The 21,628-nt window shown below is 43.5% G+C and overlaps 1 protein-coding gene across 1 annotated transcript in view; it reads right to left on the bottom strand.

Annotated features, from left to right (window-relative positions):
* The window catches only part of LOC128331967 (macrophage mannose receptor 1-like), a 103,425-nt gene that overhangs the window by 12,506 nt on the left and 69,291 nt on the right, over positions 1 to 21,628 (bottom strand). Inside the window, exons 22-27 of the mRNA XM_053266083.1 lie at positions 15,045 to 15,184; positions 12,672 to 12,774; positions 9,373 to 9,605; positions 6,471 to 6,636; positions 5,390 to 5,545; positions 1,523 to 1,633 (exon numbers count right to left, since the gene is read on the bottom strand). Coding sequence (XP_053122058.1) covers positions 1,523 to 1,633; positions 5,390 to 5,545; positions 6,471 to 6,636; positions 9,373 to 9,605; positions 12,672 to 12,774; positions 15,045 to 15,184 — 909 coding nt within the window. The remainder of the gene's footprint in view (positions 1 to 1,522; positions 1,634 to 5,389; positions 5,546 to 6,470; positions 6,637 to 9,372; positions 9,606 to 12,671; positions 12,775 to 15,044; positions 15,185 to 21,628) is intronic.

The following is a 21,628-nucleotide window of genomic DNA, read 5'->3' as shown; positions in this document are numbered from 1 at the left end:
GAGCTCCCAGTGCTACTTGTAGATGGTTGGGGCCATGATGCTTTTCTTTTTGCAGAAATGTTCTTCCTAGGTGGCAAGGGATGCTACCTCCCAGAGACCTTTAATCTTCTGGCTGATAGTAAAGACCACAGGCTGCTTCCCTTCTGTTCTGCTGTCCAGGGACAATTTTTAATGCAGATTTGTCCAGTTTGTTACTCACTCTCTTGATGAATTATTTTCATTAATTGTTTATATCTTGTTCCCAGACTATCTGATGAGAAGACTGTTTGTTTAATTGGACCAACCTTGATTCTTTCTTGCAAACATTTTATGTGGCTTTTGGTTGACATAAAGGTCTACAGTTCTCTCTTCTTCTTGAGTGATTATTGGTGGGGATGTGGGAGGAACCTGCATTCCCCTCCTGGTCAGTGCTTATGTTATGGAGAGGGTGCAGGGCAGATGAAACCAAACTACAATTCCCAGGTGGCAATATGATAATGAAACTGACACCATCAGCATACATGCATCAACATCACAAGCTGGAAAAGAACACTCAGAAAAATAGAAGAGTTTTTGTCTGAATGTTTGCTAGGAAGGCCCCGGAAATACTAAGTTGATTCTGAAGCAAGCTGAAGAGGATGCACTAGCAGTTCATGAATATGGATTGTTTTCCCCTCACTGAGCTTTCACTTTGAAAAACTGAAATGTCTCTTACAGGTGAAACTCGGAAAATTAGAATATCGTGCAAAAGTCCATTAATTTCAGTAATGCAAATTAAAAGGTGAAACTGATATATGAGACAGACGCATTACATGCAAAGCGAGATAAGTCAAGCCTTAATTTGTTATAATTGTGATGATCATGGCGTACAGCTCACGAAAACCCCAAATCCACAATCTCAGAAAATTAGAATATTACATGGAACCAAGAAGACAAGGATTGAAGAATAGAACAATATCGGACCTCTGAAAAGTATACAGTGTACTGTGCTTGATTGGCCAGCAAACTCGCCTGACCTGACCCCATAGAGAATCTATGGGGCATTGCCAAGAGAAGGATGAGAGACATGAGACCAAACAATGCAGAAGAGCTGAAGGCCGCTAATGAAGCATCCTGGTCTTCCATAATACCTCAGCAGTGCCACAGGCTGATAGCACCCATGCCACGCCGCATTGAGGCAGTAATTGCTGCAAAAGGGGCCCAAACCAAGTACTGAATACATATGCATGCTTATACTTTTCAGAGGTCCGATATTGTTCTATTCTTCAATCCTTGTCTTCTTGGTTCCATGTAATATTCTAATTTTCTGAGATTGTGGATTTGGGGTTTTCATGAGCTGTACACCATGATCATCACAATTATAACAAATTAAGGCTTGACCTATCTCGCTTTGCATGTAATGCGTCTGTCTCATATATCAGTTTAACCTTTTAATTTGCATTACTGAAATTAATGGACTTTTGCACGATATTCTAATTTTCCGAGTTTCTCCTGTATTTTAACACTGTGATGTATAGATAAATATTGAAGGTGAAACAATTACCATCAACACTTTTGTACAATCCAATCCAATAGCTGGAAAGACCAAGTCGTGCAGAGTCTTCCCGTAAGAAATTCATTTCAGTTAAGTCTTCTATTGAAGTCAAGGTACTACCTAGGAAACATCAAGGAAGTAGATGATTACATTAAAAGTTGTCTTCCCAATTAAACATATTGAGACAGTTTCATAGGGAAGGATCAATTATTCACCGCCCAGCCCTGGCAACAATGGACAATTATGGATGTTTTAGAGCTGGGAGTACCTGTGGTACTCCAGATGTTACTGAACTACAACTCCCATCATCCCCTGATACAATTTATTATGGATTGGGATTATGGGAGTTGTAATTCATCAACATTTGGAGTACCACAGGTTGGGAACCCCTGCTTTAGAGAAACTGTATAGACTGGTCTTTATCTTACTTATTATTATATTTCTACCAGCTAAATGGAACCCAAAGGTACATACAACAATTCCCATTTTGAGGAGTGAGCAACAATCTCCAAGTGACACCGTCTGGGGGTGTAACCATCACAAAGCAGTGCCTCCCATTTCCAACCCTTTTAATTTGATTTTCAAAAGCTTTCAGTACTGTGGTTGATGGTACTGAAAATCATTGAGAAATCCAAGAGAATCAGCAGTATTCATTTTCCCTCTGTCAGTTCCCAGGAAAAGATCATCCATCAGGCTGACAAAGGCAGTCTTAATCCCATAGATAAACAAAAGCCAGTCTGAAATGGGTTTAGATAACATTTCTTCCCTAACTGCCTGGAGCTGAGAAGCCACCACCCTCTCAATCATCTTGCCCAACCATGGAAGGTTAGAGACTGGCCTATAATTGCTCATTTCTGAAGTATCTAATTAAGGTTTTACTAGACATGGTCTAATAATAGCCTCTTTAAGATATGGCGGCATCCTACTATCCCTCGGTGAGACATTTATGATGTCAACAAGGACATCTCTAATAACTTGCCTAACAGAGGACATGTTACACAAGGATAAAGAGAACAGGTGGTAGGCCACACACTTCCAAGGAGCTTGGCCACATCCTTGGTCATCACAGACTGAAACAGATACAATTTAACCACACTGTTAGGGATTTGTGATTATTTAGCAAAGCACCAAGGAAGCTACCACTCCAGTTAGAGAGTGCAGAGTTTAGTTGTTGCAGCTATTTAGAGTAACACGCATGGAGATCATTGCAGAGTCTAAACTAAATTGATTTCTTGGTGAAGTACATTTGAGATAGGAAAGACCTATCCTATCTATCAGCTACATAATGAATAGGTAGGGAGAGAGAGAAATGTTTCTACCTTCTCTCTAGGAGAAAAGGAAGAGGACTGACTCACTACAGGAAGTACCTAAGGAGTCAAGGCAAGGATCATAGAGTAGAGGCAAGCAGGGACAGGTAAGGAAACCCTCACTAACTACCTCTACTCCCAATTCCCATAGTGGTCATTAGGATAGTTGGTGCAAAAGGTCGATGCACTGGAACTCCATTTCCAGCACACACAAGAGGAGTTGCCTCACCCATTAACTCTGCACAATGGTGGTATCCAGATCAATCTGGATGCAAGATCTTTTATCCACAACAAACTCGTTAAAACATCACAGTGGCTTACTGATCATTCTAGTTTCAGGTTCAGGAGCAGGAGAACCTGAGCTAGTTCCCTCATAACCCTAGATAATTACTGGATAGGAGCTCGAGGACACAATGCATACAGAAAAGAATGGCTTATTTGCTGCACAGCACAGCCACAGCATAGGCCTTCAAATAAACTCTATGCTGTATCTTGATAGATACAGGGTGAATCCTTCTCCACTTGTGCTCTAGTTATCTACCTTGTGATTTCTTTCTTCCAAAAGACACAGAGGCTGTTTTCATGAGCAGTGAAGCCTGGGCTTGGCTGCCTGGGAGAACTGCCGGGATCCATAAGGATCCCAGAGGCCCCATGGTGCCAAACCCAACGCCGAAGTCCAGCTCTTAGCCAAGGTTAAGGGCACAAATCTCATCCTTTATTCCATGAAACTGAAGGCCAGGAATTTAGGAAGTACTTTTTCACACTGCACATAATTAATCTATGGAATTCTCTGTCATGGGATGTGATGATGACCACTAGCATGGATGGCTTTAGAAGCAAATTAGATAAATTAATGGAGGATAGGTCTATCAATGGCTACTAATTGGTGGTTATAGGCCACCTCAAGCCTCAGAGACAAGATGACTCTAAATACCGGTTGCATGCCCTCACCTCTTGCCTGTGGGGTTCTCAGAGATATCTGGTGGGCCACTGTGTGAAACAGGTTGCTGGACTAGATAGGCCTATTAAAGCGCCCTTAACCTGGCTGCCGGGATCGTGTGTCAGTGTGAGCTGCTTGCAACCTAGAGTGCCCATCCCCTGGGCGAATCCCCTGGTGCACTGTGCTTGGAGCGTGGTGCACTGTGGGAAACTCGGAGGCTGGGATAACAAGTCCCGGCCTCTGTTGATCCATGCTGCCAGGATCAGCGTGGACCGAGTCGGTGTGCGGCTTGTGTGCTACTGCCATGAGGACTAAAAGCAACCATCTGGGGGAAGGTAGGTTGAACCCTGCCTTCGCCCTCACCCCCGCACGGGCAGAGTCATGTGAATAGCCTCACAGTATGAATTTTTGTGGAGATAGCCAGTTGTCCTGGTAATTATCTAAGCTGCTCACTTCTTTCTTGACACAAGTGTTTTTTGGCCTTCATTAAAAGGTCCAGGCGGTGAAATCAAAATTGACGTATCGACAGCTGATTTATCTAGCGTTACTGTTAGCAACAAGATTGTTGTACACAAGGATAAGGGAAGAGGAGGAAACAATGCATAATTACCCATGTATCAGAGAGCATACACAGAAAGCAGAGAACAGATAGCTACATATAGCTACAGGGAGTAGAGAGCAGACAACCATGAAGAAAAGTAGAGACAGAGAGCAGATTCAAGATGCTATGAGAGACTGAGTTACTTGGAAAATATCCTCCTCATAGTATGGCTCCTTCTTCCCCTGGGTTTTTGATTTTTATTTTTGGAAGCTTTGTAGTACAATAGCACCATAGGTTTTGATGCAGCTGACAATGATGGATTTGGAACAAAGCTTTTTTATTTTATTTTACATTTTATATCCCGCTATTCCTCCAAAGAGCCCAGAGTGATGTACTACATACTTTCTCCTCACAACAACCATGTGAAGTAGGTTAGGCTGAGAGAGAAGTGACTGGCCCAGAGCCACCCAGCAAGTATCATGGCTGAATGGGGATTTGAACTTGGGTCTCCACAGTCCTAGTCCAGCACTCTAACCACTACACTACTGCTGGCCTCCTATGCAAACTCCTTTTGAAGCTACCTACCTTGGCATCACTTTACCAATGATTTTGAGTTTTGTTTTTTGTTATATTTTGTCAATAAAGTGAGAATAAAGAAAAAAGGGTCTCACATTCTTTAAATTTCATCTACCTGTAAGCTATTCTTTGGATAGCTAAATTCATTAGATACTTATTTTGTTTTTGAGGGCAAATTCCCTTAAGTCAAGATAAGCTATACATTCTTGAAAGCGGTCAAATGTTTCCTTTTGCATCCACAACATGCTGGAGAGGGGAGATTTGCATCCACAACATGCTGGAGAGGGGCAAAGCTTCAAGGGATGGGAGGGAAAAAAGCCACCCTCCACCAGAAATGTGGAGAGAGCGAGCGAGCCCTGTGAGTGACTCCACAGGGGGAAGGAGAAGACAGTGGGGCCAGGGTGGGGCCCATTCCCAAATCCTGTCCTGGGGCCTGCTGCAACCTTGTGAAAGCCCTGTCTCTTGGCATGGAAAATTCATGTTATTCTGTCCTGTTTCAAAATGACACCCACCTAACTGAGCACACATTATGGATGCGGAAGACCAGCTAACTTTTGCTGTGTTGAATGAATAGCAATGAGCTTGAAAAGGAATCCAGGATCTCTGCATCTGTGATAGAGCTTCAGGACATTTTCCTGGGACCTCTGGAGGATCAATTGGGATTATACCTGTTATAATTTTAACAAATATTTGTGTTAAATTGTTAAATATTTTAACAAATATTTTGGTTAAATAATAGGTATTTTTACAAAGTACATATATAGAAATAAATTATAAAACCATAGTTAGCCACAGTCAAGATAACAATGGCTTTTGTGTTGGAATTTTTTAAAAAATGTCTAGGCCCATTTCTCCTCTTGATTATTTTTATGCAGTTAAGTGACATACACATTTCTTTTTCTTAGTATGAAAAAAATGTCATAATCATATGTTTAGACACCATATTTACCCAAATAGAATATGACTCTGAATTTAAGATGACCCCCTGATTCCTGACATCAAGGAATTTGGGGGGGACCCTAGTCTTGGATTCAGGTAAATAAAGTACTCTCCTTGAGACAAATGAGAAATATAATTTGCTGAAACTATGGGGGTATGTGGGTCATAGATTATTGTAGGAGTTGGCATTCATTCACATTGTCTGAAAGTGTCCATATGTTGGAGACATTACTTTGTTTTAATTTCATAGCAAAAATCGATGATCACTGGGGGGTGGGGGGAGAACACAGCCTGAAACCATTTAAAAATATGCTCTAGTCAGTTAAGCACTTCTAAATCCCAATGGTTTAAACAGGAGCTTTAAGGAAGTGTTTGAAAATCTCTCCTGTTGAAATTATTGGGACATAAACCTGCTTACATTTGGCTGGATTATGCCCTTTGCTTATTGAGTAATGTCCATTATATTTTGTATGCCTGTTTTGTTATGGCATAATAGCTCAAACAATAATGCGTAATTTGTCCATTCAGTATGAGTTGAGCACATTGTCCCAACATCATCCATTTTGTATTTATTATTATTATTATATTCATGATAAAAATCAAATGCAACCCTTATTGCAATTGATGTATAATGTCCAACATTCCTTTGCTTACCATGATGCTTCTCACAGACAAAGAAATGTGTTTCACTGCAAGTTGCTGTTTTCCAGAAACCATCACGGTCTAAATAGACACAGGCTATATTCTGTTTGGGCTCTCCAGCAAACCAGTTAGTATATATAAATTTCTTCATATTTATCCACTTGTATGTCTTGCCAGTCTGAAAGGAAAATGCACACAAACTGTAAATACAGCAGATTAAAAAGAAAGAAAGAACTTGGCTTATTATAAGTAGTTTATTTTCTATAGAGGCCATCCTTGAGTGGGTTATACCTCCCACTGACTCCAGAAGACAGGGCAATACAAAACAGAATTACTTATATCCTCCTGTGGAACCAACTCCCTCACCTCAAGTTGTGCATTGTAACATAAGTAAAAGGAAACAGATTAGTCACAAATACACCAAAAAGACCGCTCCCTGCTGCTGCACTTCGTGGTAAGCTGTGTCTGGCCCCATTGACAGGCATGTGGGTTGCCATTTTGTTCCCCCAGTGTGTGATGGTGACACTCCAGCCAATTGGAGTGAGGGAGCGGCTGAAGCCTTCGATTCCCTGAAGCCTTCAATTCATTGCCTCACACATGGATACTAAAATGTTTAGAATCAACTGGTGTCAGCAAAAACATTCAGATATTTATTTTAAAAAGCCACGAGCATATGGAGTACACAGTTAACAATCAATGGTGAGACACTTGGACAGGTTAGCATTAGAAGAGGCATTTTCCAAGGGGACTCACTATCCCCTCTATTGTTTGTAATCGCCATGACCCCACTTTCACAAATACTAAACAAAACAGGCCTCGGATACCAAACACCTAAAACATCAAGTAAAATAAACCATCTGCTATACATGGACGATCTGAAGTTGTATGCAAAGTCCCAGTCAGAAATTGAATCACTGCTAAACACTGTCCATATATTCAGTAGCGATATAGCAATGGGGTTTGGACTAGACAAGTGTGCTGCGTTAATAATGAACAGAGGGAAAATAACAAAAACAGAAGGAATAGAACTGCCCAATGGAAGCAACATCAAGAACCTGGAAGAGAAAGAACATTACAAATACTTGGGCATTCTCCAGGCTGATAACATCACACAGACTGAAGTTAAAAGCAAAATTGGAAGTGAATGCATCAGGAGAGTTAGAAAAATCCTCAAGTCCAAACTCAATGGTGGGAACATCATATAAACCATTAACATCTGGGCTATACCTGTTATCAGATACACTGCAGGAATAATAGACTGGACCCAGGCAGAGCTAGAGACGCTGGATCATAAGACCAGGAAAATAGAGACCATCAATCATGTCTGCACCCCTGCAGTGATGTAGATAGGCTCTACCTCCCTCGCAGCTCAGGTGGAAGAGGATTGCTGCAAGTACATCAAACAGTAGAGGAGGAGAAAAGAGGCCTTGAAGAATATATCAAGGACAGTGAAGAAGATGCACTTCAAATGGTCAATAACGAGAAACTATTCAACACCAATGAAAGAAAGCAGGCCTACAAGAAAGAACAAGTCAAGAACTGAGCAGGAAAATGGAAAAATAAGCCCCTGCATGGTCAATATCTGCACAATATAAGTGGAAAATCAGACATCACCATGACCTGGCAATGGCTTAAGAATGGCAACTTGAAGAAAGAAACAGAGGGTTTAATACTGGCTGCACAAGAACAGGTACTAAAAACAAATGCAATAAGAGCAAAAGTAAAAAAAATACACAACAAACAGCAAGTGCCGCCTTTGTAAAGAAGCAGATGAAACAGTGGACCACCTAATCAGCTGTTGTCAAAAGATCACACAGACTGACTACAAACAAAGGCATGACAAGGTAGCAGGGATGATACACTGGAACATCTGAAAAAATACAAGCTACCTGTAGCCAAAAATTGGTGGGACAATAAAATTGAAAAAGTGGAAGAAAATGAAGATGTAAAAATATTATGGGACTTCCGACTACAAACAGACAAACATCTGCCACACAATACACCAGATATCACTGTAGAAGAAAGAAAAACAAGTTAAAATAATTGACATAGCAATACCAGGTGATAGCAGAATAGAAGAAAAATAAATAGAAAAATAACAAAATACAAAGATCGACAAATGGAAATTGAAAGGCTGTGAAAGAAGAAGACCAAAATAATCCCAGTAGTAATTGGCGCCCTAGGTGCAATTCCAAAATACCTTGAAGAGCACCTCAACACCTAGGTGCTACAAGTGTTCTACATTTATCCATTATTAGAAACTGATTTCATTCTCCACTGATTTCATTCATAGTTGATTTAGAAGATACAGGAGGTCCTTTTTTATTTGTGGTGGTTCCATTCTTAGCTATAGGCATGAATATGGAAACCGTGAATAAAGAAACAATGGCCCTATCTAGGGTCCACGAAGGGCTAAATAGGGGGGGGGCATAAATAAGAGAAATAAAGTACTGTACCTTGCTCTCCAGGTGTCCAGCTCTCTAGCAATGCCCTCACAAACCCCCAGTTCCTCCAATGTTTGTGAAAAACAGTGAGATTTTTTTTTAAAGAGCCACAGAATGGCTTCACGCTGTCTCCAGACCAGAAATGACACCAGAAATGACACCAGAAGTCATTTCTGGTGGCACTGATACAGCAGATAGGTGAAAATTGCTTATTTTTCACCTGCGGATATGGAAACCAGGTGCGGATATGGAAACCAGGTCTCTATGACCTCACTGCAGATATGTGAAACCATAGTTGCTGGAACTGCAGATAACTAGGGCCACCTCTATGCTCATGAAAGATATTGTCAACAAAGCTAGTTAATCAATGTCCTGTGCCAGTGAATGCCATTAATGATGCATCATCTGAATTCCAACCTTTGACCTGGATAAAGAGCATTCTGTCCATGTTGTACATCTTATGTCCTCACCTTGTCACTATTTAGACCAATCCACACAGGCTCCCCATATTTTAACACCTGTAGCCACAGGAATGATTGGCTGTAGGGATTCAGAATTCTGGCAAGCTCTGCGTCTTCAGACTGACATTTTTTTCTTGCATCTTCCCATGTCATGTTAGAGCTAATGACAGAATAGCTGCTGTTTCCATAACGAATATAGCCAGAGACTGGAGCAGTAGTTGCAGAATGAAATATTACAGTTTCTATTGCAAAATAGGGAAGAGAAAAGGCAAAGATAATTGTAGGCTGTACACAGTGATGGAGGACTTCTGAGTGGAGCAACTGGATGCATTGAACACACATTAGAAATAATTAAAACCACTTTAGACCATGATTCGATGCACTGTAAAGTATGCATAAGTCTAAATGCTTCCAGTGGGACTGAAATGTGTTTATTCTGCATGGGATTGGACCCTAAATGATGGAAGTCAAAATAAAACAGCATATTGAATTAAAAAACCACAGATGCAATTCTATGATTAATTCTTTACCTACAACCCAGTAATGTGTATGGTCACTGAGTTCAATGGGACATATTCCCTGGTAAGCATTCTTAAAACAGCTGTCTTAGGCGACAGTCCTTTGCACAGTAACCTGGAAATAAATCCAACTGAACAATGTAGGTCTTACTTCCAAATAAACACATAGAGGATTAGGATTAGGAATTGCATCAAATGAGTATGTGATCATGCAATCTGGTCAGATATATTTGGGAATGGAACTTTCTACAGTTTATGAGGATCCAAAATATAGTCAGTAAAAAGCTTTGGCTGGCTCCTGAGGCAATGGTGTGTACAGCCAATATTTATTTATTTATTTATTTATTTACATCCCACTCTTCCTCCAAGGAGCGCAGAGCAGTGTACTACATACTTAGGTTTCTCTTCACAACAACCCTGTGAAGTAGGTTAGGCTGAGAGAGAAGTGACTGGCCCAGAGTCACCCAGCAAGTATAATGGCTATGGCTGAATGGGGATTTGAACTCGGGTCTCCCCGGTCCTAGTCCAGCACTCTAACCACTACACGATATTCTCAGGACATGCTAAAGCCTAGGAATTCGCAAGCAGGTCTTGTTTGGGTAGTGAGACCAGGCTCCCCAATTTCCTATCCATCCTGGGTCACTGCAGCAGGGTGGAAAGATGGTCCAGTCCCACTGTTGAGGCTTTAGCAAGCATAATAAGGAGTGCTATTGGTAATTATATTTCTCATGATACAGAACGGTCCAAGCATATTTGGAGGTTTCTAGTGCATGCTGTCTATTCCTAGTTTGAACTTTCCATTGATGTCAAATCAGCTGAGATTCTGAAACACATCTTGTTGTGTGTGTTTTAAATATGCTGCTGATTTGGCATGTTTTGCTCAACTCTTATTTTTCCCCTTAGAGTTCCCCTAAAAATGTAAGTTGATATAACTTTACACTGAAACTCTGAATACTAATATCCCCAAAGTGTCAACATCTCAAAGTTCTAAAAATATGAAATAAAATATTATAACATTTTGAAATGGAATGCAGATTTCAGTTGCAGGGGAGCAACAACAGGAGAGGGGGCATGCCTTTATCTCTTGTCTGTGGGCTTCCCAGAGGCATCTGGTGGGCCACTGTGTGAAACAGGATGCTGGACTAGATAGGCCTTGGGTCTGATCCAGCAGGGCTGTTCTTATATTATTATGTTGGCAAAAGAGGGAATATCATTCAAGTCCTAAGTAAAAATAGATCTGAGTTAGGGGTGTACACGGACTGGTCAGTACAGTTTGGTCTGAATTTGAACAATATTCGGACTGAATTGCGGGTCTCCAAACCAGTTCAGTTGGACCCATTGGCTGGGCTGGTTGGTGTGATGAACTGGCTCAAACCAGTTTGAAGCAGTTTGCCATCGGCCTTGTTCGTGGCCATCAAGCTGGTTCTTCACATCCCTAATCTGGATTAGTATCCTGTATGTTTACTCTGCAGTCGCCAAAAGGAAAGCCAAATACCTAAGAAAACCACAGGCTTATCAAAACTCATCTTTACTATTTCCAGAAAAATTAAGAGAGAATTATTTAACTAGCTTCCTACCTGCCAGCATCTTGCATAAGAGGAACCATGTTCAGTTTTTCAAAGTGCAGTCGATAAACATGTGGAAAGGTTCTTTCATGTGTTCAAATGACTACATACAGGGAGATGGTGCCTGTAGCCCTCTGTACAGGTTCTTTTAATGTGTTTTGAGCAACTAGAAGCCTAGACACACCGTACTCGTAATACTAAAATACATCTTACAGCTTCCTTCTACTCTGCTCTTGGAATGATCTATAGCAGGCGTTCCAAACAGGGATTACTAGTACCCCTAGGGGTAATTGAAAGGCTCATGGGGGTTCTCATAGCCTCCACCCTTCCCATGCTAAAGGTAAAGTGTGCTGTCAAGTCAGTTTTGACTCCTGGTGCCCACAGAGCCCTGTGGTTTTCTTTGGTAGAATACAAAGAGGGGTTTACCATTGTCATCTCCCGTGCAGTATGAGATGATGTCTTTCAGCATCTTCCTATATCACTGCTGCCCGATATAGTACTAGTGGGGATTCGAACTGGCAACCTTCTGCTTGTTAGTCAAGCATTTCCCCGCTTCGCCACTTAAGGTGACTACCGCTGCATTATTTGTTCCCAATCCGAGGATCGCTGGCTTGAGGCCAATGTGTGCTCTGCAGAAGGGGAGACAAGAGGATGGAGATCCTCCTCCTGGTTTACATCCAGAATAAATTACTCACAAGAACTCCCAGTGAAATTAATAGGATAAGTAAAATTTTCCCATTAATTTTTTTACTTATCCTATTAATTTCACTGGGAGTTCTTGTGAGTAACTTATTCTGGATGTAAACCAGTGACTGGAGCAGCCTGTCTCATAACTGTAATATATAAGTGTGTGTGTGTGTGTGTGTGTGTGTGTGTGTGTGTGTGTGTGTGTATCTGAGTTGAAGGTTTGCAGCAGAAGGAGTACACTTGTTTAAAAAGGTTTAAAAAGGTTGGGAACCCCTGATATATACAGAAAAAGCAACGTCACCAGTAGACACATAGTTGTGGATCTCCAGTATATTGGCTGGTCTCTTTGCATTTATAAAAATCAAGTTGTCACAACCATTGCTGGTGTGTATAGATTGACAGATGCCTATAAAGCTGAGAATCTCATTTTCCTTTTGACCCACAAGACATAACCCACATGACATACTATAGAAAACTGGTTTTGGGTTTTACAAAACTGGATTTTACTAAATAAATTCTACCGCTTCTAGAAACTTACCAGTGTTTTTTCTGCAGATGTAGCTTTTCTTAAGTGAACATGGTTCATTTCTCCAATATCCTGCCTGCATTTCAGGCCTCTTTTCCATTGCAACACACTCGCCCTATGGAATACAAATACAAGTGGGGGTGGGAGGGGAAAGAGATAAACACAAGCCAAATGTATCACATTTCATATTTCTGTCCCCAGACATAACCCCATAAACTACAACCCCATACTCATTCCACATAACACAATAACCCTGGATTACAAGATCACTCTACGACCAGCTATCTCAGCGACTGAACACCCGGCGGAACATTTCAGTCTTACATGCCTTACGAAAGGCCAACAGATCATGGAAAACTCTGATATTATCCAGGAAACCATTCCATAGAGTTGGGGCCATCACTGAGAAGGCTCTGGCTCTCATTGATTACAGTTTAATATCCTTAGGGCCCGGGATCACCAAGGCATTACTTGTGGCTGATCTCAAGATGCGACGAGGGACATAATGAACAAGGCGGTCTTGGAGGGCCCATATCATGTAGGGCTTTAAATGTTAAGGTTAACCTGGGACTCAACTGGCAACCAGTGCAACTGAACGAGCAAAGGTGTCACATGTGCTCGCCAAGGTGCCTTAGTAGGGACCTTACCCGCGGCCTTCTGCACCAATTGCAATCTCCGAGTTAGGCGCATTGGCAGCCCCACATAAAGTGAGTTGCAATAATCTAACCTGGAAGTGACCGTCGCATGGATCACAGTGGCCAAGTCCGGAGGAAACAGATAGGGGGCCAGTCAGCGTATTTGGTGTAATTGAAAAAAGGCCTTTTGTGCAACCTCCATGATCTGAGCCTCCATATTCAAAGAGGCATCAAGAATCACGCCCAGGCTCTTCACAGTAGGCTGAGGTATCAAACAAGCACTATCAAGGGTTGGTAATTGAAAACTCCCCCCTGACCTCTTTGGGCCGAATCACAGAACTTCAGTCTTATCTGGATTAAGCCATAGACGACTTTGCCTCAGCCAGTCTGCGACCGCCTCCAAACACCTGGTCAGCTGGGCTATGGTGTCGTCAGCCCTGCCGTCCATCAGCAGAAAAATCTGGGTGTCATCCGCATATTGGTGGCACCCTAGCCCAAAACTCCTCACCAGCTTTGCTAATGGCCACATATAAATAATGAACAGCAAGGGTGAGAGAATAGCCCCCTGGGGGACACCACATGTTAGTACCTGACATGAAGACCTCTCATCGCCCATTGCCACCCTATATCCCCGGTCTTGTTGGAAGGAACGCAGCCACAACAAGGTCACGCCTCAAATCCCAGCATCAGCTACACAGTGGACCAGAATATCATGGTCCACAGTGTCGAATGCTGCTGTGAGTTCTAACAGCAACAGCAGCGCTGACCCTCCCCTATCAAGCTGGCGTCGGAGATTGTCAACTAGGGTGACAAGGACTGTTTCTACCCCATGCCCCGCATGAAACCCAGACTGGAAGGGATCGAGAATTGCTGCATCCTCCCAAAATGTCTGCAGTTGTACTGCAACCACTTTTGTAACTTAACCTTCTAAGAAACCTTATCCCAGGGGCGGAGCCACCATTGAGCCAAGGGGGTCAAAGAACCCAGGCTGCGCCCAATCAGGGGCCGTGCTTCGTGGCCCCAACACACACACATCCTGTCTGACATCAGACGCGGGGGTGCTGGTTTAGCTCCTGAGAGGAGTTAAAGGGACACTGAGTTCGTGGCGTGGCCAGGAGTGGATCTTCCCTGCAGGAAAGAGACGCTCCTGGCTGCGCTGTGAACGCAGCACCAGCAGAAGTCTAACTCCTGAAGGGGCCGCATGGCCCCTTCAGGAGTTAAATGGCTGGCGCTGCATTCGTGGCATGCCGCGGCCCGGAGTGGCTCTTCCCTGCAGGGAAGAGCCGCTCCAGGCTGCACTGCAAATGCCCAAACAGAGCTCTGTACGGGAGCCAGACCACTCCTCCTGCGTCTGGTGTCAGACGCAGGGGGCGGGGTGAGCAGGGCCACTGCCATGGCCACACACAGGCTGCTGGCAATCAGGCTCTGCCACTGCTTTAGCCTGAGCCCTTTTTATCCAACCAGAGGGCTGTAGAAGTCTCTGTACCCTGTAAAGGTGCTTTTAAAGGTTCCTTGCAACTTGGGTGCTGTGCAGGGGGAACTTGTCCATACCCTTTCAGCTTATTGGGGCCTCATTCCTGCCTTAGCCTCTGAACCAGGATTGACACTCCTGCATGGGCACTACACTTTGGCACTTAATCAAATAGCCCTGAACATCTTATTTCTGATTGCTTGTGCTCTCCACTCCTCAGGTAGGGGGAAGAATGGAATGGAGTAGCTCTGATTTCCAGTTGAATGGCAAAGGACTTACATTACGATTGGGAAAACCCGGAATCCAGTTTGTATATGAGACAGTACTTCCATCTGTCCATAGGTATCGTGGTTTCCATACACGATAAAGTCCGATCCAGGCATCAGTTGAAATACTTATTAAGTTCATAGTAAGGAAAGCTGAGTAAAAACAAAGATAAAATTTCACCAGAGATTATTTGGAACATGTCCTTCATCTACAAGCAGCAAATCAAACAAGCCTGAGCCTAAACTCCAAAATTTGTTCAGAAGTATCTTTTAATATGTATCTTAAAATGTGCTTCTGCTGTTGTGGTAACCCCTCAAAACAGGTTCGACAATTAGGAGATTATTTTGAGGGGCAGTGAGGGCTCCTCTCTGCTCCAGCCATATTTGAAGGAACTCTATTTCCCAGTGAGATAAATAAAAAGAGAAGGAGGAGCAGAGAGACTGGTAGGCAAGGTCTACGATCTGTAGTCTTCCTGGTGTTTAAGGAGAGGCTCCACCTCCACTCCCAGCTGTTTTCCAGCAGTAAGTTCTCACTGTAGAGGATTCTTGAACTGAGGCTGGAAACATCTTGACTTTCCTTTGCACTGCAGTTCCTCTTGGCTGTCCATTTACCAAAACAAGATATTTTCCTTTTTACAAATCATGTTATGCATTTTGTTGGTAAAATATTTCAAAAATGAACAGGATAAAAATAATAAAAATGCATTTAAAACTTTAAAACCAACTCATAGCGTTTGAGCTGGCTGTAGCACCATTCTTACTGGACCTCAGGGCCCAAGTCCGAGGCACCGCACTTCATGGAGGCACCCTTGCCATCATCCTGAGTCTTGGCTGGCCTGCAGCCACCAGCTGCAACTTGTGCTTGGCTGGGGATGGGGAGGAATCTCCTCCCTGTCCCTGGCTGAGGAGCATGAGTTGTGGCTCAGAGAGGCAGCTGGCCACTGCCAGTGTACTTCAAGCCTGTCTCTGGCCAAGGAGCACAGGTTGTGGTTTGGAGAGGTGGCTGGCTGTTGCCAGTACACCTTCAAGTCTTTGGGCCCTGGCAGTGTGCAAGAAGAGCTGCAGATCAGAGAAATGGCCAACTGCAACTGGTGGACTTCCAAATCCTTGCCACATACATCCTGGTCCCTGCTTGCTTTGGCTCGCTGACAATGCCCATACCACATCAGGAATCACAGTGGCAGTGTGGCTTCAGCAGCCAGAACATGGTTCCTCTCTGCCCTTTGGCTCTTGCCTTGGACCCTCAAATGTGTTGTGCAGGGTTTTCTCTCTCTCTCTCCTTTTCTTTATTCCATCTCTCCTTCCACTTGTTGCTCCCTCCCTCCCTCCCTTCTTTCTTTCTCTTTCCCTCCCCCTATTTTCATTTCTCTCTCTCCTGCCTTTCTTTTACTTGTCCCTCTCCCTCTCCCCTCCCTTCTGTTCCATGTGTGGACATAGGAAAGTTGCCCTTGAATAATTTAGGTGCTCTTTAAATGACAAAGTTGGTTCTTCCTTTGAATCTCTCTCTCTCTCTCTCTCATACTGGGGGCAGGGCACAAGGCTATTAGATCCTCATCTTGCAAAAACAACAACAACAGCTAGTTGCAACACTGCAAGCTGGTCACCAAATCACTTCTTAAAAGTTAGTGTGTGAGCTGGAGCTGAACTGAACTCAAAAAAATACAGATGACCCTGATCTGGAGTTCAGCCCAAATGTTTAATGGTTTAATTCTCGGTCTGCCATGGTTGATAAAAATCAATGTATTTTTTTAAAATTAAAAAAATGGATTTTTAAAAATTTAAATCGGATTTTTAAAATTTTAATGAGATCTTTTAAAAATTCATTAAAAACCTAGTCAAATATATTATGAATATTAATCATAATTATATTCTATGAACATGTTAACGGCAGTATATGAGGATGAGAGATAAAAACAGGTTGCTCACTTGTAATTGATTATCTGGTAGTGATCCATTGGTATCCATTAGAATGGGTTCTGTGCCTGCGTGGAAGCCTCTTGATGTGGAGTGCCACAGATCCTTTTCATTGCTTTAACCCCACCCCATGTGACCATATGGCTATTTAAGGTCGGAGGAAGCACCAGCACTTCAGTTCCTGCCACTGGAACAGGCAATCAATGCTGTATGAGCAGGTGAGTTCTAGTTGAATACTTGCATACTACTGCAGAGGGGAGGTTCAGGAGGGTCTAATGGATATCAAAAGATCGCTACTAGATCATCAGTTACAGGTGAGCAAACTGTTTATTTGGACTGTGATCCGTTGAATCCCTTAGAATCCTTTAGAATGGGTGTTTAGTTAGCTCCTTGAGGAGGAGGGAGCAGTAGCAGCAATTACTGTAATCACCTTTTAAGGACAGCTCTCCCAATATTTGCCTCCGCTCAAGTCAATGGTGCAATGCTTTCTGAAGGGCAGTTTGGAGGACCATGTTGCAGCTCTACAAATGTCCTTGAATGAAATGCCTGACAGTTGGGCTGCCAAGGCACCATATGCTCTGGTAGATTGTGCTTTGATGGATTTTGGTGGCTGAACCTTTTGCAGCTTGTAAGTCAGGAGGATGCGTTCCATTAGTCAGTGGGATAATCTCTGTCTAGACAGTGCTTGGCCTTGAGTACTTCCTTTATAGGAAATAAACAACATTTGTTTTTCTAATCAACTTTGTCCTAGACAGGTAGAACAGAAGAGCCCTTTTGACATCCAAGCAATGCAAGGCCTCAGAGAGCTGAAGAAGGTAGGCAGTACAATATCTTGATTTATGTGAAAATCTGTCACAATTTTAGGTAGGAAGGAAAGGTCAGGGCTTAGTAAGACCCTATCCAGATAGAAGCGTGTAAAAGGCACATCTGTTCTCAACACAGTCAGCTCACTCACTCTGTGGGCAGTTGTAATAACCCCTAAGAAGGCTGCTTTTAATGAGACAAGTTTTAGGTTAGCTGTAGCCATCGGCTCAAAAGGAGATTATGCCAGACCTGAAAGAACCAATGAAATATTCAATGGTTCTGGTGGTTGTTTAACTGGCAGATACAGGTTGGAGAGACCCTTTAAAAAACGCTTTCAGCTGGGATGGGAGAATACTGGCTTTCCATCCCATCCCGGGTGCTTAGCTGAGACAGCCGCTAAGTGAACTTTATTGGAGACATTAGACAGCACCAATGTTTTCAACGAGGTCAGATACAGCAGGACCTTGTGCACTGTAGCCTTAGATGGGTGGAAGCCTCGAGAGGCAGCATAACAGCTGAAGCACTTCCACTTAGTTGTGTAGTTTTTTCTAGTGGGAGGCTTCCTTTGGTTTAACAACATTTTGTTCAGAAGCCTATTGGGGTGTGCATGGAACCGTCTGGCCCGGTTCGGTTTGAGGCCGAACTGGCCTCAAATGGAACCGGGCCAGTTGGGTCCGGCCCCCGTTGAACACCCCCACCCCCACCCCGGTCTGGTCCAACAGGTCAGCGAACTTCTAAAAAATTTTTTAAATGAAAAGTAACTACCTGTAGCCCCTTCAGAGGCCTTGCTGTAGCCGCGGGAGAGTCCACGAGGGTTCCTTCTCCCCCCACCGGCCTCCCTCATCACAGCTGCGGCTGGGTAAATGTAGTCTTTTTGGCCCTTTCAAGCCTCTGTAAAGGTGAGCGGTGGCCATTTTGGCCACTGCTGCGCATGCACAAATGCCCTCTGTGGGGCCGTAGGCCAGGCCTCACAGATGGTATTTGTGCATGCACTGCGGCAGCCAAAGTGGCCACTGCTCGCCTTTACGGAGGCCCGAAAGGGCTAAAAAGACTACATTTACCCGGCTGCGGCAGTGATGAGGGAAGCCAGTGGGGGAGAGGGAACCCGTGCAGACCCCCCCCCCGCTCCGGCTACAGCAAGCCCCCTGAAGGGGCTACAGGTAGTTACTTTTCATTTAAATGTTTAAAAAGGTTCACAGACCTGTCGGACCGGACCGGCGGTTCGGTACCGGTCCGGATGGAACCAGGGCGTATGTGTGTGTTTTCAGTTCGATCATAAACCCATGAATCCCCGGACCGGACCGTCGGACTGTGGACCGCTGGACCGGTTCTGCACATCCCTAAAGCCTATCCTCCAAGCTGTTTGCTTTAGAGTGGGTACTTCTGGATGCAATATTCTGTCTTGGGACAGAAGATCCTGGCATGGAGGAAGTCTCCTGTATATGTGCTTGGATAGCCTGGTGGCGCAGTGGTAAAACTGCCGCCCTGTAACCAGAAGGTTGCAAGTTCGATCCTGACCAGGGGCTCAAGGTTGACTCAGCCTTCCATCCTTCCGAGGTCGGTAAAATGAGTACCCAGAATGTTGGGGGGCAATATGCTAAATCATTGTAAACCGCTTAGAGAGCTTCTAGCTATAGAGCGGTATATAAATGTAAGTGCTATTGCTATTGCTATTGCTATAGCCTGAGTAGTTGTTGAAACTATGGTTGGCAAGGCCACCCTGGTGTAACGAGGATGCCCATTGCCTGGCTGGCTAGTAGACAGGCCACCACCCTTCCTACTAATGGCAGAGGAGGATACATATACAACAGATGTTGAGACCAGTCCATCTGGAATGCATCCCCCAATGACTGAGGGTCATGACCCGCCCTCGTGCAGAACTTTCCACACGTGGCATTGTAAACCATTGCAAAAAGGTCTATATGGGGATGCAAGTACTATATGGAAGCAAGTACTTGTCGCTCAACTCCCACTCATGTCATTCCTCCCTTGTGAAGGAGCAACTGAGATTGTCCACCAGAACATTCTCTGTCCCTTTTATGTGAATTGCCACTGGGGTGATGCTGTGCCTGACGCACCAAATCCATATCTGTATGCTCAATGCACACAGCGACCAGGACACCGTCCCCCCCACCGCCTGTTTATATAGGCAATCGCTGTTGTATTACCCAGCTGTATCTGAACAACCCCCCCCCCCAATAACCCCCGAAGGGGCTACAGGTAGTTACTTTTCATTTAATTTTTTTTTTAAGTTTGTGGACCTGTTGGACTAGACCGGACCGGGTTGGGGGGTTTGATGGGGGCCGGACTGAACTGGCCTGGTTCCATTCGAGGCTGGTCCGGCCTCGAACCGAACCAGGCCAGACGGTTTCATGCACACCCCTAATGAACAGCTGCAGAGTGAAGCCCTGCATGTCTCCTTAGGGGGATGGAGGTACTCATGGCTCTTGATTCTAATTCTGCCAAGTGTTTTGCAGTACTAAGTTGTTGTCTGGTAACTTCCACTGATTCAGCAGCACTTTTCTAAAGTGGGCCTTAAACTCCTCTGGGGAAAGAGTGTCCAATTCCTGTCCAAACTCCCCCAAAGGCAATAATTATATTAACTGTGCATGCTGAATAGTTTGCTATTTTGACCAATAAACATGATGTTGAGTATTTTTTTCTGCCCAGCACATCTAATTTTCGACCCTCTTTGTTGGCAGGAGTGGTGTGGTTTCTACCCGATCTTGAAGATGTTGTGCAATCTATAATGAGGGAGTTAGGCACCGGGTGTTTCAACAGGTAGGTATTACCCTGTTCTTGTACTCTATAAATATTTAGACACGTTTGTTCACTATAGATACATTTCTTCACCTAGGCTTTTAATTAGATACTGTTTTAATAGTTTGATGGTTTTTAATAGTTTTAACGTTATTTTAAATTATAAATTGTTGTAATGTGTTAACCTTTTTATTTGTTGTTTTTATTGTATTGCTGTAAACCACCCAGAGACTTGTGTTTTTGGGTGGTATATAAATATGTTATATAATATAATATAATATAATATAATATAATATAATATAATATAATATAATATAATATAATATAATATAATGACCCTCAAGTCTTTTAGATGTTGGGGTAGAAGCATGCAGCAACTCCCATGCACATTGTGCCGCCTTGGAGATTACTGGCAAAAGTGGCAAGGCCGCTAGTTGTGCTGACATGGACTTAGCCATAAAGTTATACACTGGGTCATCGACAGTAGCCAAATGAGACTTAAGATCTAGGTCCAGCGCAGAAGCCATTTCCTTTAGATGGATGTGATAGGCTTTTATTTCCTCAGTTGAGGAAACATGTGTCGGCGTTGCTATATAAGGAGAAAGAACTGGATCCATTGTCTCTGTATCAGATTCAAAATCCAATGAGCCATGGTGACTTTGTTCTGAAGGAATGGGTGAAGAATGAGGCTGCTGGTCTGTTGGAGCATGCTGAGAAGGTCCAGAACCCTTCTAGTCTGAGTCTGTTTTGTGGCTAAAATGGATTCTTGTGGCAGTAAGACTGGTAAGGTTTGCATTACTGCACTAGTTGTCACAATTGGTGAAGTTTGTGTTGACACTCCTGCTGTCAGTACTAGAGGATGTTTAGGCAAAGAGGCATCCCCACTAGCCAGAGTACATACAGGAAGCCCTTGAGCATAAGCCTTTGCTAGAGGATTCTGTTTCTGGAATCCAAAAGACCTCCATGGTCTATCCTCCTCATAGTCATATGCTAACACTGGAGAAGTTTGGCAAAAGTTCCAGTATGAGAGGCAGGGGCTACAACACCTGGGGCTATTTAGTTTTTTTTAAAGATGACTGCAGGGAGACATGATAGAGCTCTATAAAATCATGCATGGTG

This window comes from Hemicordylus capensis, chromosome 6 (genome assembly GCF_027244095.1).
Source record: "Hemicordylus capensis ecotype Gifberg chromosome 6, rHemCap1.1.pri, whole genome shotgun sequence".
Classification (NCBI taxonomy): Eukaryota; Metazoa; Chordata; class Lepidosauria; order Squamata; family Cordylidae; genus Hemicordylus; species Hemicordylus capensis.
This window is presented reverse-complemented; position numbering and strand designations above follow the sequence as displayed.